General features: G+C 41.1%; 1 protein-coding gene across 10 annotated transcripts in view; it reads right to left on the bottom strand.

Moving 5' to 3' along the window:
* The window catches only part of HERC3 (HECT and RLD domain containing E3 ubiquitin protein ligase 3), a 55,903-nt gene that overhangs the window by 14,792 nt on the left and 26,586 nt on the right, over window positions 1–14,525 (bottom strand). For 9 of the 10 annotated variants that reach the window (XM_054823017.1, XM_054823016.1, XM_054823018.1 and 6 more), the window contains 12 exons: window positions 12,191–12,282; window positions 11,043–11,173; window positions 10,283–10,443; window positions 9,730–9,806; window positions 8,836–8,960; window positions 8,225–8,284; window positions 5,186–5,297; window positions 4,258–4,447; window positions 2,359–2,522; window positions 1,714–1,827; window positions 420–443; window positions 244–333 (listed from right to left, as the gene is read on the bottom strand). In XM_054823017.1, coding sequence (XP_054678992.1) covers window positions 244–333; window positions 420–443; window positions 1,714–1,827; window positions 2,359–2,522; window positions 4,258–4,447; window positions 5,186–5,297; window positions 8,225–8,284; window positions 8,836–8,960; window positions 9,730–9,806; window positions 10,283–10,443; window positions 11,043–11,173; window positions 12,191–12,282 — 1,340 coding nt within the window. Of the gene's footprint in view, window positions 1–243; window positions 334–419; window positions 444–1,192; window positions 1,342–1,713; window positions 1,828–2,358; window positions 2,523–4,257; window positions 4,448–5,185; window positions 5,298–8,224; window positions 8,285–8,835; window positions 8,961–9,729; window positions 9,807–10,282; window positions 10,444–11,042; window positions 11,174–12,190; window positions 12,283–14,525 lie in introns of those variants that run through there. The other variant, XM_054823025.1, reaches the window with a different exon arrangement.

Here is a 14,525-nt window from a genome sequence, read left to right as displayed (position 1 = left end):
AATTTCTACCACATGCACACCTGGCACTTCTGATGTTACCAAACATTTTGAAGTGAAAGACGCCAAACACCATCTCTGCAACATCCAGGACAAAGAGGTTCTCCAGCTACTCTGCTCTCTCATATTATGGAAACAATAAAGCGTTGTACACACTAATTCCTAGTGAACTCCTTTCCTTGCAGGCACCAATGCAAAAGGCAGGAAAAAAAATGGGGCAGGAAAATTGGGAGAGAGAAGGATTACCTGCATCTGTAGTTCTGCATCTGTCTGTAACATCTTGGTCTTAGCCTGAGCATCAAAGATGAAAGGATAAGAACAGAGTGTCACAGCATCCTGCAAAAAAGGCAGGTAGATTGGTTCCTATTTACAGCTTACATAGCACTTCTTTAAATAAGAGTCATGAAAAACAATTTTCCTACCTGCATGATGGATGGTCTTACTTTCTGTGAAGGAAAAAGAGAAACATGAAAATCTTTTACACTTTTGATTTTGTGTCTCGTATATTTTTGGATGGACTAGTTCAAACGTGACCCAATGAAAACTTTTTCTCCTCTGGGACCAACAACCCAGTTTTTTTCCTCTTAAGGAAAAGCACAGGAACTTCCTTCTCCAGAAAACGCACAAGTCTAATTCAAAACTTGCACCAAACGTTACTAAGAGGACTAACTGGCACAGAAGCCTGTGCTAGCCTGCCATAAGCGAAACTTTTATGAAGAAAACTACTCCCAACAAAGCAGAGACCACATGAAAAAAACAGGAGAGAGCGTAAGGCCACGAACATGACAATGTAAGACCACTCCTGCAATGCAAATTACTTCTCTCATTAGCCCCATGAATACATTTTTAACTATTTTTAACTATCACTGTTACTTACATAAATTTGAGTCAATTATTGCTCTGCTTACTAAAAGTAAGCACAGAGCAGCACTACTTAAATGATGGAAAGGGGACACAGCACACACAACATTTGGAAAGCCCATAAAAACACACACAAAGAATTCTTGCTACAGTCAGGTTTTACTCCTGCAGCATCCCTTGGCAGATGTTCTTTGTTGTTTTCTCACACTTGGGATTCCTTTTTTTGCTTTAATTAAATAATCTCACTGGGTTCCTACACAGCATATTCCAGCCCTCAGTTATCTCCTTTCTTACAGATAGGAAAGTGAGGCATAAAAGAGGTGAAGGGTCTTACCCAGTATCACCCAGCAGGTTACTGGAAGAGCCAGGAATAGAACCCACATCTCTTGAGTCTTGGTTCAGTCCCCTAGCCAGAACACCACACTGCCTCCTCTTACAGAGCAGCATTTTAAGATCATTGGCTACATTATTCACAATACCTGGCTAAACAGCAGAAGTAAAGGGTAAAAATTATAATTTTAGAATACAGGATTTGGCTCCTGAGGTCTCGATTACATAAAAAGATCCAGTAACTGAATTAATCCTCTTGTGCAAGGATTGAATGAAATTCACATGAATAATCACAGAGATTGTTGCAAGCATTAGGTAAACATTGTTAGCTCCAGCTCTTGTGACAGCCTTATTTTAAGTCAACTTTGTCAAGCCACTGAGTATCCAAATCTGAGAGACTACATATATAGATGCTCCTATACTGAATACGTTACACTCATATTAAGGATATTAAAAATACAGATCTCTACAATCAAAGACACAAACATGGACAACTATTTCATGACTATACATAAAACCTCTTACCATTCCAGCCTGATGTAAGAACCACATGAGATAATCCTCCTGAATGTCCACCAAACTGGAAATCTCAGGGATGTAAAACTTGTCATATTCTACATGTTTAACCTTCTGATTTACCTAGCAAAGACAAAAAAATACTTTTTTAAAAAAATATGGTTATATTCAACATTTTTCTTAGAAGATGCAGGTTTGCTTTCATGAAATCAATTATAGCAGCTTGCAACAATAGTCCCCAGAAAGTCTTGCAAAAACACATGGTCCTTTATATTTTAGCACGAACCAAGAAGAATCGAGATAAACTTCTGACTTATTTTAGTTCCCCCTCCTCCTCACCCAGACTAACCAGTATCAACACAGTGGGAGAAGAAAGCATCATGAGCCAGGTACTTGTGATGCCACAGGGCATGCAGTCTGGTGGCTCAGCAGCATTCTTTAGGGTAAATTCTTCCTAGCGTTTGAGATAGGAATAAACAATCTTCAAGTACCCTGAATTCAGAAAAACCACAAACATCTTCCCCATATGGTGTTTCAGTGGACAATGACTCAGCTCACAAGTCAGGGCCACAACCACTCTGCCCCTGTCACTTAGCAAAGGGCAGACAAGACTGAATCATCTTGATGCAACACATGCCCAGGCTTTCATCTTACCTTGTGGAGTTTCTCCAGAAGTCTGAGAGCAGCTGTAATGTAGCTACTGAACAGAACTGGGATCAACAGTGTCTTTCTTCCACTGAGGAGGTAAACCACTGCAGCTTTATAGAGGTCCACGAGCCTGAGGAAATATCTTGGGCACACTTGAGACCACCAGTTTTCTGGAAAGCAGAGGAATGTCAATATAAATCCTGAATCAAAGGCCAGAGTAACCCCTAAATAAGGGGTTACAGCTGAAAATAGGGGAACACATCTAAAGATTGTTTCAAACAACTTCCCTTTTCTCTCCTAACTGTAGCAACAGGAAAGTGAGCAAAGAGCCAGCTAGATACCAGAAACTGAAAAGCTCTTCCCTTTCACTCTCATATACCCACCCCAGTCATTACCCAGCCCCAATCTCTGATCAGTGTGAGAGCCTGAATTCAAGGTGTTTCAACCTTGAATTCAAGATATTATTTCAAGTATCTTATATTCAAAATACTGTGATCTTGCGGGCAAACCATGAGTAATAAGAAAGCAGTTGCCCGGGCAATTCTCCGTAGTACCACATACTCTTCTAGTAGGTCTCAGAGCATGTCACCTGGCACATCTGCACTAAAGGTCTGAACTCCCCCTCTTTAGAAAAGCTGATTTCTTTCTTGCTAAGGACAGCTAACCCTTACCTCTCCTCTGAAGGGACCCTGACTATCAGCTTCTTTGCTAGAACCCATCCACCTGCCAAGTAGAAGCTGGAGCCTGGGAAACCAGCATGTCAACTGTTAGAAACAAACACCAATTTATCCTCTCAAGTGTCAGCACAATAGATTCTGGCAGGCAAAAGTATGAGAATCCTTTATATTTCTGTATGCTAACAAACACAGTGGACTACGTGCTCAGAGTAGAGGAGGAAACTTGGTTCCAAAGCTTCTTTGAGTAAAAAAAAAAAAAAAATCACTAAACCTCAGAACAAATGTCACTGGAACAATGGTCCTGGAGGTCTGAATGCATTACATAGCATTTTACGTGATAATGAGATTTAGTATAAGATAACCTTAAGAAAAAGAGCAAGATAACAAGAAAAGTAATAGCTTAGCAAACATGAATAACAATCATTAAGCAGCATATGTTCTGTTTAGCTTAAAATATGCTCATAGGAAATAATATGAGCAGAAATGAGAAGATTCAGAAGTGGGAGAAGAGCTGGCATGTTCAGCTTGGTCATGGACCAGCCAATAGTTTTTCTGCATCTTATGCAGGACAAAGTAGCCTTATATTATATTTAGTACATTCTTTTATTTACCTTATACAGAAAGGATATTCTAATGTGAACAATATCTGATTAAGAGAATAAAATCATTTAATCTTCAGGATATACAAAATCTATGTTCAGAAGCATTCAAATTTATCTGGAACTGAGTCTCCGAACGTAGGTAAACTAGATAAGATAAATTAAATTAACCTCCCTAGTAAGTGTTCTTTGAAATGGTATTTTACTTCTAAATTAAAACAATTCTTAACCTGAATTTTCTTTCTCATTTATTATCCACACCACCATAAATTTTATACGTTTTGTATTATTACAACTAACTTCCCATATCTTACCTGCATGGCATGTTCTTCATTTCCTCACAGTTCATGTTTAAAATTCAAATTTTATGTTTATAATTCTTTTACATGGGAACATAGGGTTGGGGGGGGGGGGGATTTCTTGAGTCCTTTTGGTTCCCAGCTGCTTTTTAGAGGCAACTGCTTCATAACAACACTATATCACAAATACTACCCAATTATTGCAGCTGTTGTAACAGAATAGAAAAATTAAACCAACACAAAAAAACATGACTGAAAAACCTAAAGGCAACCCTTTGTGTCCCAGCTGGATACTGAGAGCAACATGCGTCTTCAATGCCAGCCTCTTACCAAGAACTTTGCTGGGGTTGGTATCTAGGCGAAGAATAGCCATTGCTAGAGGAAGCGTTAATGTGATATAATACTTGGAGTCTTGGAAGGGTGGGAATTCAGGGAGAATCAGATAGATCCTCATTGCCTCGACATCTGGTGGTGAGCTGGACAGCTGAGGAATCAAAAAACTTTCAAAGCTCTTCAGTATCTAGAGGAAAACAAGACAAAAGAAAGCAACTTATCCTGGGTGATGGAGTACCTACAGTGTAGATGATGTGTAAGAACTGATGAAATGGAGCACACTCAGAATGGGTGAACTTAACAGCTTTTGCCCATGATCTCTTAAAACCACCCTATAGGACAGGACTAAATTCCCATTTTTCCAAAATCCATGAACGTTTGGATAGATTTTTCCAGGGCTGGCTAAAGGCTAATTAACCCCTTGTTAAGGTCACACTCCTGCTTTAAAAGTCAAACCCAGAGTAAAAAAAAACCCAACCAAACCAAACCCCACCAACTATAAAAAGTATAGCTAGAAAATGGCATGGGGAACATAGACGATTTTATCCCACAGCTCTGCACTCATGAAGCTCCTCCGAGTTAGAAAAAATTATATAACCATAAAGTACTCAACTCCTGACAGGCAAGAAACATAGTCATTTACAAGTACACACAGAATTAATTTCAGCAGCCATTTCAAGTATTAAATGCCATGAGATAAAACTTTTTTAAAAACAAGTCTTAGAGACACATTCTGAGAAGGTGAAAATCAACCCAGGTCAATGGAGAAGTATCCACTGATACCATGACAGATCTGTCCTGAAGATTTGCAATACAACCCTTCACAACAAAAGCTTCTGTTACTTGCACAGAGAGTAACTGTTGTCACAGAAGGACAAAGCCTTTATTTCCCCTCTGAATACCCAAAACCTCAGAAGTGCAATACCTGGTCTAGGAGAATGGAGTGCTGAGAGTTCATCAGCTTCTCAAACAGCACTCTGGTGGAGTTCAGATCAATCCCTGGGATCTTCGGACTGGTTTTAAAATGTTCATCGATTCTTTAAAAAAATCCCAGACAGACAGGCTTAAGTTTAAGGAAAAGACACCATTACCTGTGCACTGGCATGGCCTGGGAGCAAACAATGGAGAAATGACTTCTAGGGAATTAATCAGACTAGAAACAAAGCAGAAGTTGGAAACTTCTTGGAAAAGACAAGATGGACAACTCTCCATTCTGAACTCCTCTAGGCCTTGGTTAGGGTTGGGATTCTTGCAGAGAAACACTATATCAAAGTCTTTGATTTCCCCAGGTCTCCTTTACTGACCTAAGAGCCTGCCTAGATAGGCTGGACTGCTTAAAAACCCCCTCTACTCCGCTCTGTGAGACCCCACCTGGAGTACTGCATCCAGCTCTGGGGGCCCCAGTACAAGAAGGACATGGACCTGTTGGAGTGGGTCCAGAGGAGGGCCGTGAAGATGATTAGAGGGCTGGAGCACCTCTCCAATGAAGAAAGGCACATCTCCAATGAAGACATAGTTGGGGTTGTTCAGCCTGGAGAAGAGAAGGCTCCAGGGACACCTTATAGCAGCCTTCCAATACCTAAAGGGGGCTACAGGAACGCTGGAGAGGGACTGTTTACAAGGGCATGGAGTGACAGGACAAGGGGTAATGGCCTTAAGCTGAAGGAGGGTCGATTTAGATTAGATATTAGGAAGAAATTCTTTACTGTGAGAACGATGAGGCACTGGAACAGGTTGCCCAGAGAAGCTGTGGCTGCCCCATCCCTGGAAGTGTTCAAGGCCAGGTTGGATGGGGCTTTGGGCAACCTGGTCTAGTGGAGGGTGTCCCTGCCCATGGCAGGGGAGTTGGAACTAGATCATCTTTAAGGACCCTTCCAACCAAAACCATTCTATGATTCTATAAAATATGTGTCTATCATATGTATCAGGATCCTCTGTGTTGTCTTCATATACGCTGCTTCTATAGCAAAATCTATTTAATCACACCCAGTAAGAAAGGGAAGGGTGGTGCCTAAGACGACACTGACTGCTATACAAGGGAATATCAGATGAGGGTTTTCAAAAGAAAACAGGGAAAGATATTCAGAGTAGCTTTTTGGCAATTCCACTCTTGAACTTTCTAAAACTAAACCACCACCACAAAATACAGCACAGCTGAGAACAGTCTTCATGTGGTCTTTAGTTGCAACAAACATGTTGTTGTTTCTGCTGTGCTTGAAAGGCTGTCATTTACGTAGGCTACCTGTGTAAGAGGGATAATCAAGGCAAGCCTGCAGAGGACAATAGCCTAACAGCCAAATCTAGCAACATTGAATGTCCAGGCCAGCAGGTAAGCTACCTAGCTCAGCGTCTAGAGCATGATCAGCATCTGTAGCAGAGGTTCTCAGCACCATAGTCTGCAGTAAAGCTGCACATAAAACCTTGCAAGTCGCTAGTAAAAAAGGTCATAGCTACAATTCCATTGACCTCAAGGATTTCCCAAGTCTGTGACTATTCATCTGACACTGTGCTGTATCAGACACTATGAAGGAAAAGACAGCTACTAAAGATGGGATGCATTTGTCAGTTTGCTGGTGTGGCTATACCGATACAAGAAGCTAAACATAACCTGCTGTAGTAGAATGGCTATTTCCATAACAGCACCGGCACCAGGCTTGAAATAGCTCCTCACAGTCACACTGCAGTACAGAGCGCTTCAGGCTGTGATGTGCAGAAGTAGTATTGGAGCGTGCCCAGTCACACAGCCATAGAAAAGCTGCTTTTCCATCTAACCTTGTGTACCACAACGCTGTATTGCAAACAACAGGTCTATAAGGCATTAGGATACTGGAGGGATATACTAAGGTATTTCCATCAAGTGCACCATAACATAAGGCTTCACATATAAAGGTACCTGGTTAAATACAGCCTCACTTCAGTGTATGGTGGCTTCAATTTTTATAATTCATTTGGTCAAAGATTTTCTGTAACATTTAAGTCCTGCACTAACCAAGACCTCATTAAGGTGGAAGGAGAGCTGCACTGGGGTGATGAAGTCAAACTCCACTCATTTCCACATTCAAAGGAGATGTGGGACTATTTATAGTGACTCAACAAGTATCTCAACAAGTGTTTTAAACCAACATGACACAACTCTCCTTATGCAGTAACACGCTGCCTTGTCATCAACACTAAGCAGAAAAGTGGACAAGCAGAAAAACACAAGAATAATGAGTAAATTGTTTTCTTTTTCAAGTTGCTCTTGGAAAATATTACTCAAAGATTATTCAGAGTAACTAAGCTTTTCTTCACCTTGTTACAGGTCATTTACTCATCACATTACCATAAAAATTTTCTCCTCCTCCTCATCTTATGCTGTTACCTCCCCAACATTTACAGCCACAGCCAACACAATCCTTCCCAACCCACAGCCTTTGACTCAGCCATGCATATTACGTCCTTGTCACTACCTATTGCTGGTTACACCCATTTGAAATTCCTGCTTTTGAAAGCAGGAGCACCAAACTTTCCACAACTGATGTCACCTAAACGGAAAGTGCCTCCATGCTGCCCCAGATGTATTTTTCAAGAGCAGCCTGTGTTGAGGTATACCTCCACGCACACCAGCCCCCACCAGCTAGCTCAGCTGGGTAAGAGACTATTCAGATACCTGGCATCACTCATTTCCCTTAATGTCATATTCCTATCCCTCTCTTTTAAAGATGTTGATATTCATTTCATAAGGAAAAATAACAGTTGTGAGAACTCCAAGGAATCTGTGCCACTTTACAGTACACTCACCATGCACTTTCTTAGACCATGTGCCTTCCTTACCTAGCTCTGACCACCCACCTCTTTAGTGGACACTCTCTGCCCCGTCTGCTGTCTGAACAGAAAAATCAAATCCCACTGCAGCAGTGAGTGAAGTAAAGGGATTCCAGTCTGCCTCAAGGGAAAGCCACACTTCTGTAACTTTGCCACTTACTTCTTCTCCAAGAAGCTTCCATTCCAGCAGGCAGCTGAGGACAGTATCTGAACAACATTACTGTTTGCAGCAGGAAGACAAAAGAAAACAGAGATAGAGGTTAAGAACAGATGTCTCAGCAAATCTCTTCAGCTCTCTTCCTTTCCTTCTAAGGGAAACAATGTCAGGATCACCCCTTCAAAGGTATAGAGGGTAAGTGGTTTATTCAGGATCATGTAACGTCCTTCTTTGAAAGGAGGGGTGTTAGCAGTGCCTCCTTTCCACCTATTCTGCCCTTCTCGTGGCAGGCACACAGGGGAAGGAATTTAATCAGTCTGTTCACAAGTTCTTGCTGCTTTTCATGAACTCTAAGCACACACTGAAGGACAACTTTAAAATCCCTTTCCCACCCACCATTTGCAATGTTCTGAGGCAGCCTTGAATTCCTCTGGTTTTGCTCAGAAGCTCTAGCCTGGCAGCCTTGTGACTGGCAACTCTTCGCCCCTTGGAAATGACCAAGAACCACACTTGAAAAGGCTGCTAAATTTCAAGTGAAAGCATGGCACGGAAGCCAACAAAATTATTTAAATAAAACTTTCAACAAAAGGCTTGTCCAGTGCCACAATACCTACTTGACAGAATTAGAACTGTTCTTTTCTAAAAGCTTTTGCCTCCAGACATCTATAGTTTCATCATTTATTAAACAGGTGTAACGTGTTTCATTTATGGTCCGGAAATCATCAGCAGGCAAGGAATTCTGTGAGAAGATACAGATTTCAGCAAAGACAAGGCTTGTAAAACAATTCCTTCTTATTTGTAATCTCTGTTTTCTGTATATAACTGATAGTTTCCTTAGTGTGGTCTCTGAACAGGTTTGGTTAGGAAGCTGTGACATTACTAAGAAGTCCAAAAGGAAAGGTATGGAAATGTATCAAATACATTTTTAAAAAGAAGAAAAGAAAAAAAACCCAAAATATCATTTCCTTAAATGTACCAAAGCCCTCTTAAATACTGCCATATATAACCACAGGCTTAGTACATTTATTCTAGACCTATTTCCATGCCTCAAAAGTGTATGTCAAACACTTCTTGAAAGAAATAAGAACACACAAGCAGAAAAACCAATTCAGCATTCAGCCTTCCATGCAGCATATCTTGACAAAACCCCAGTGTATGTGGTCCATGGCCCTACACTCTAATTATGCAGACCCCAGTGTCTCAGGAGGAAGGCAGCCCCTCACTTCCAAGCTGCAAAGGAGATTGGACTCCCCTCCCTGCTAATCAAACTGAAATCAGTGTCTTCCCAATGGTTCTTTGACGTGCCTCTAAAGGAAGGCGACTTTAAGCCACTCCTAAAAAGTTGTAAATCCCTGTAACAACTGTCATCTTTGGTAAGGTTTGTAAGGCAGAATGGACTCCAAAGCAACACTTCACTTTCAGGAAGTATTACCAAAACCAAAAAAAAAGATGCGTTATGAAGGTTGGGACAGGGGAGCAGACTTGAGAAGATACTTCACTTGTTTTACCTCGTATTTGGAGCAAAGCACAAATGTTTGGTCTCCTCCAGAGAAGATATGTTTAACAATGTGATATTTACAGGCATCTGTTGAAGAAAGAGATGTGGTTAAAGGCTGATGAATGCAAGTTCCTACTGTGCCTTTTCCCCCACATTTGCACTGCCAGTGTCTCAGGCTTTACACTACAAGGAGCACCCAGGTCCACTGAAGGCGAGGCTGAAATCAGTTGGAACTCAAGCACTTTCTTGAGAGATACAAAGGGCCTGGCAGGAGGGAAAAGTCGTAATATTTAAACTGCAATGGTGGTTTTAAAGAGAAACCGAAGCCCTCGGAAATCAGTATTAGTACAATTTCAGGAAGGTTCAAGATTGCCAAATGTTGAGCTCTGCCATGAAAAGAGAAAGGGCACACGTTGACAAGAGGTCACTCAGTAATTTCCATAGTGCATTTGGGACAGTTTCAAGAACTTTCACAGAATGATGTCAAGATGTCTTTAGACAGCCATCGGTGAAATGAAATTATTTATGTCCATTTGCGGCTCCAAATCACGCATAGTACGTACCAGGTTTCCCTGAGAGTTGCCCATTGTGAGCTGCCCAGTGACCCTTGACGGGAGAGGGACACTTAACATTGCAAGTGTGCCCTGTTCCCAGCTGGCCTCTCGTTCCACACCCAAATGCATAGATCATTCCTGAAGAAGGCACAAAGGCTAAAGTGTGATGTCTGTAACAGAGACAGGTACAAAGTTTGGGCCTTGTTTAACAATTAAAAGGAAAAAAAAAATCAAACACAGCCTAAAACTTACTCTCAGTTCCTCTAGGCCAGAAGCTGGTGCAAAGCAGCATCTTTACACTAGCATCAATGCTCAGTTTTTGCCACCTGATGGCACCAGTTTATGGGACTGAGATCTTTAGCTGGAAGTGAGAGCAGTGTGTGCCAGCACACAGCTGGTATCAGGCTCACAGATGGAATTAGCTTAGTCATTTGCGAAGCCTGTACGTATCAAAAGGCAACAACGCAGCACCAGCATTACTAACTCTCTTCATGAAAAAGGCTGAAAACTTGTGACCAAATGGGCTGCTGCTTTTAAGTCTTGCTGAATTACTAAGATGGAAAGGTATCTTTTACCAGGTTACAGCACAGGGAACAACCCCAATTAAAAGACAACCTCCTTTAGAGGGCCTTAAAATTCTCATGGGAAGTAAAATTTAAATTAACTTAATTTTGACATATAGGATGCAGAAGCAAGACTATTCCCCATATTTACAAGACTCAGCATTAATCTCCACCAAAGAAAATTTGTGACTGTGCACAGGACTCACCTGCCACAAGCAATCTGGGATACTTCACTGCCCATTAGTTCAAGAACTCTTCGGGGGTTCACTTCATCATTCATGGAGTCATGTCCCAGTTGCCCGCAGGAACCTGCACCGAACGTGAACACCCCTCCACTCTGTTAGCAAATCAAACAGCATATTCTTCATTTAGGGACTCAACCCAGCAGCATCTCTCTGACTCCAGTTTCAGTACGAGCCCAAGCTTAGACAGAGATTGCTGGGGATTTCAAAAAGATTCAGAAAAGAAACTTGGGTTCTGCTAATGCAGCTTCCACATAGCTACCTTGCCACCCATCAGAGACCAGCAGAATTACCTTTAGGCATGTCTACATTAGACAAGCTTCCCCCCGCCATCACCAGATGACTCTGAAATCCCAGCAGGTTTAAACATGGTTGAGTAACACCTGTTTCCACAATACTTTATACCCATCTCTGGCAGCTGCTGATCAAAAAAACTTGTGACCTTTTTCTTTGAACAAGAGCTTCTACAGAACTAATCTTCTACAATGGTGTTTTTCCCACAGGAATCCCAAAGCCAGCTCTTTAATTCATTTTACAGTGGAGAACACTGAGGCACCAAAAAGGAAGCAACACCTAGGAAGTTGCAGAGGCAAGGCAAGAACTAAGCAGTGATCTCCCAAATCCCAGCCCTGTCCTCTGTCCACTAAACTATACACCACTTGGAAACAGCAGGTTTGGCACTGAAAACCCCTTGTAAATGCTGGGAGTGACTGCTAATGTTTCATTTAAACACCCATTCATTTTGACTTGCATTTTATTCTGATGCACAATATCACTCTCCTTCCAATAAAACACTATTTTAACCCCTTTGGATGTATGTTTGTTAATTTTTTTTTTCTCAAAGCTAATTTCTTTGAGTGAGTCACCTGAGTTTTACTATTCATTGTCATGGATTGCTAACATCTTCATCTTCAAACACAGCAATGGATCATGCTGGCAATGAATCTCAGAATACATTATAATAAGACTATACTTTCCCTTTAGTTTCTTTTACTGGGGTCAAATGGAATATAGTAAGTCGACCTGTTCTTTTCTACCATTACCAAGGAAACTAATGTGAAACCATCAGGCAGGCGAGCCAGCAGCCAGGGTTCCCAGGTTAGCATCTTTACCTTTGTCAGAACTGCTGTGTGTTCCTCTCCACAGCTGATGTAAACAACCTTCTGAGACCGCAACAGCTTCACATGACAAGGGGATTCTCGGTCTGCATTGAAGATAAAAGCAAATAAAGGAGCTGTTTCATAAACACAAACCTAAACGTCTCAGAAAACCACCAGCAGTCTGATTGTTCAGATGTGGTCTACATGCACAATGGAAGCTTTAACAACTGTGGGGAAAAAAACCACATCCTTGAGTACTTCACTGCTGCTTTCCCTCTCCAATTCTTAAAAGATTTGTCCTCGCTCAAAGAAAATTGTCCAGAGCAAGAATGCAAATATTGAGAATCTTGCATAAACTCAACACACGCTTGCAGTTTGGGAGGTATGATGAGCGCAACCTAGCTACACCCGCCTTCAGCCCCTCATGCTCCATTCCCAACTCCTCGCTGATGACTGCAAACATTTGTTTCCAAAACCTTGCTTAGACCTTTTCCATACATAACAATCCTGACATGTGGGAGACACCAGCCCAACACACATGACAAGCTGAATCCCAAGGTGTATTTAAATGCCTAGCCCTCCTTCTGTTGTCATCCTTTAAGAAGATCCTCCTACTTGCAAAGGCTAATCTCTGCCAACCATTAAATGATGCTTTTCTCCTTCACTCTGACATTCTAATCATTAAAAGTGGGTCTCCTGAGGATGAATACACTAAGCAAGGTTACATGTTTTACTGATGTAAAAATAAAAGCTAAGTATTTCAAGGAGCAGTAGGCATCCCAAAAAGGTTAGATATTAAGGGGGAGCAGCTGCTTACTTCATACCAACAAAAAATCAGGTTCCTGCCTACAGAAGTTCTCCATTTTTTAAGATTCTCACCCAAGGATTTGACAAGTGCTTTTTTCTGGGTAGCGAAAGGAAAATGGTCACATTTTCATGGATTGAGAAATGAGAGCAGATTTTTCATTTAATTTGTTCTGTATTTTAGGACTCTGATCTTTATTTTGACAGGAATGACACTTCTTATCTCTACAGCACAATTGTTTAAATAACAGTGCTGCAGAATATTCATGTTTGTAGACTTTGCTGTTCATGTTCACTAACTATAATTCGCACTGTCTTACCATGATTCACTTACCATAAATATCACGTATTTACTACAGTGCCACGTATTAAGGGGTAAGCAGCGTACGATCCCTGGCCAACACAGCCCCACAAGTAGATGCCCCTTATATGTTCATCTAAGATTAGCCCCACATCAAAGCAAGACTCTCATATATAAACTGCAGCTTTGCTGAAATTAGAGTCATTTATCTGCCAGTCTACATGGAAAGAACATGGCTGCTCTTATACTAGATCAGCTCTAGCTTACATATAGTGCAAGAGAATAGACCTGGAGCATTTTTGAGAACACAAGATAGGCAACAAGTCTTACAGTTGTGTTTCATATTCCTAAAAATGTAAAGCATACAACATTCGAGCATCCTTTGCTAAACTACAGGCTGGTTTTGAGTAATCGCTTTACATACACGTTTCCATTGGTAGGGTGGGTTGTCAAAATGCATCATTCCATTACAGGTACACAAAATGTGAGGTAATGCTTTTGTCTTGCAACATATTTATTTGCTACTACACCATGCAACCTAACATTTACAAATATATACACCTCATATATTCACCCGTGCAAAATAAATTATCCGTGCATCACATCCACACTCAGTAACTTGCCTAGATATTAATGCTATTCAGCAACTATGCAGAAAAACTATGAAGAGGTTGATTTAAAGCTCCAAAGAAAATCTTTTACTCGCTTGCTTTTGCAAAAAAAAAGTTAAGAATGTGTTAACAACAAGCAGGGGAGATCTGGGCTTTTCAGATGAGTGGTAATGTCATATCCACTCTTCAGCCTCATTTATAAATCTATCTTCATGTCTGTTGATAGCTAGACTTCACTGAACATTGCCACCTGAAAAAAACTACCATTGGCCCTGCGTGTCTGAAAAATTATGCAACTAATAAATTAGACAACATTTTACGATACTGAGATACTCTGTGTTGCCATCACTGTGTAGCATACAGTTGCTCATCAGTCAAAAACATGTTGGCAAACAAGGGGATGGGTTCAGCCTGCTGTTCTGCAGCGAGAGCCTTTGCTCCACATCAACTTCAAACAAAATATGGACAAAGCATTTTTGAGAAGAGAGGAAGAAAGAATATGAGCATTTCCTTCGATGCCTGCATGTTGACGCTCACATTTGAAAGAACTTTCTCTTTGACCTTCCTCACTTCCACTAGCATCCACAGGAGGAAAAAAAGTATTTCTGTTCCTACTAAGTATGAAAAGCCT

Source organism: Grus americana, chromosome 4, assembly GCF_028858705.1.
Source record: "Grus americana isolate bGruAme1 chromosome 4, bGruAme1.mat, whole genome shotgun sequence".
NCBI classification, from domain to species: Eukaryota; Metazoa; Chordata; class Aves; order Gruiformes; family Gruidae; genus Grus; species Grus americana.
Note: the sequence above shows the minus strand (reverse complement) of the source record. Positions and strands in the feature narration are given on the sequence as shown.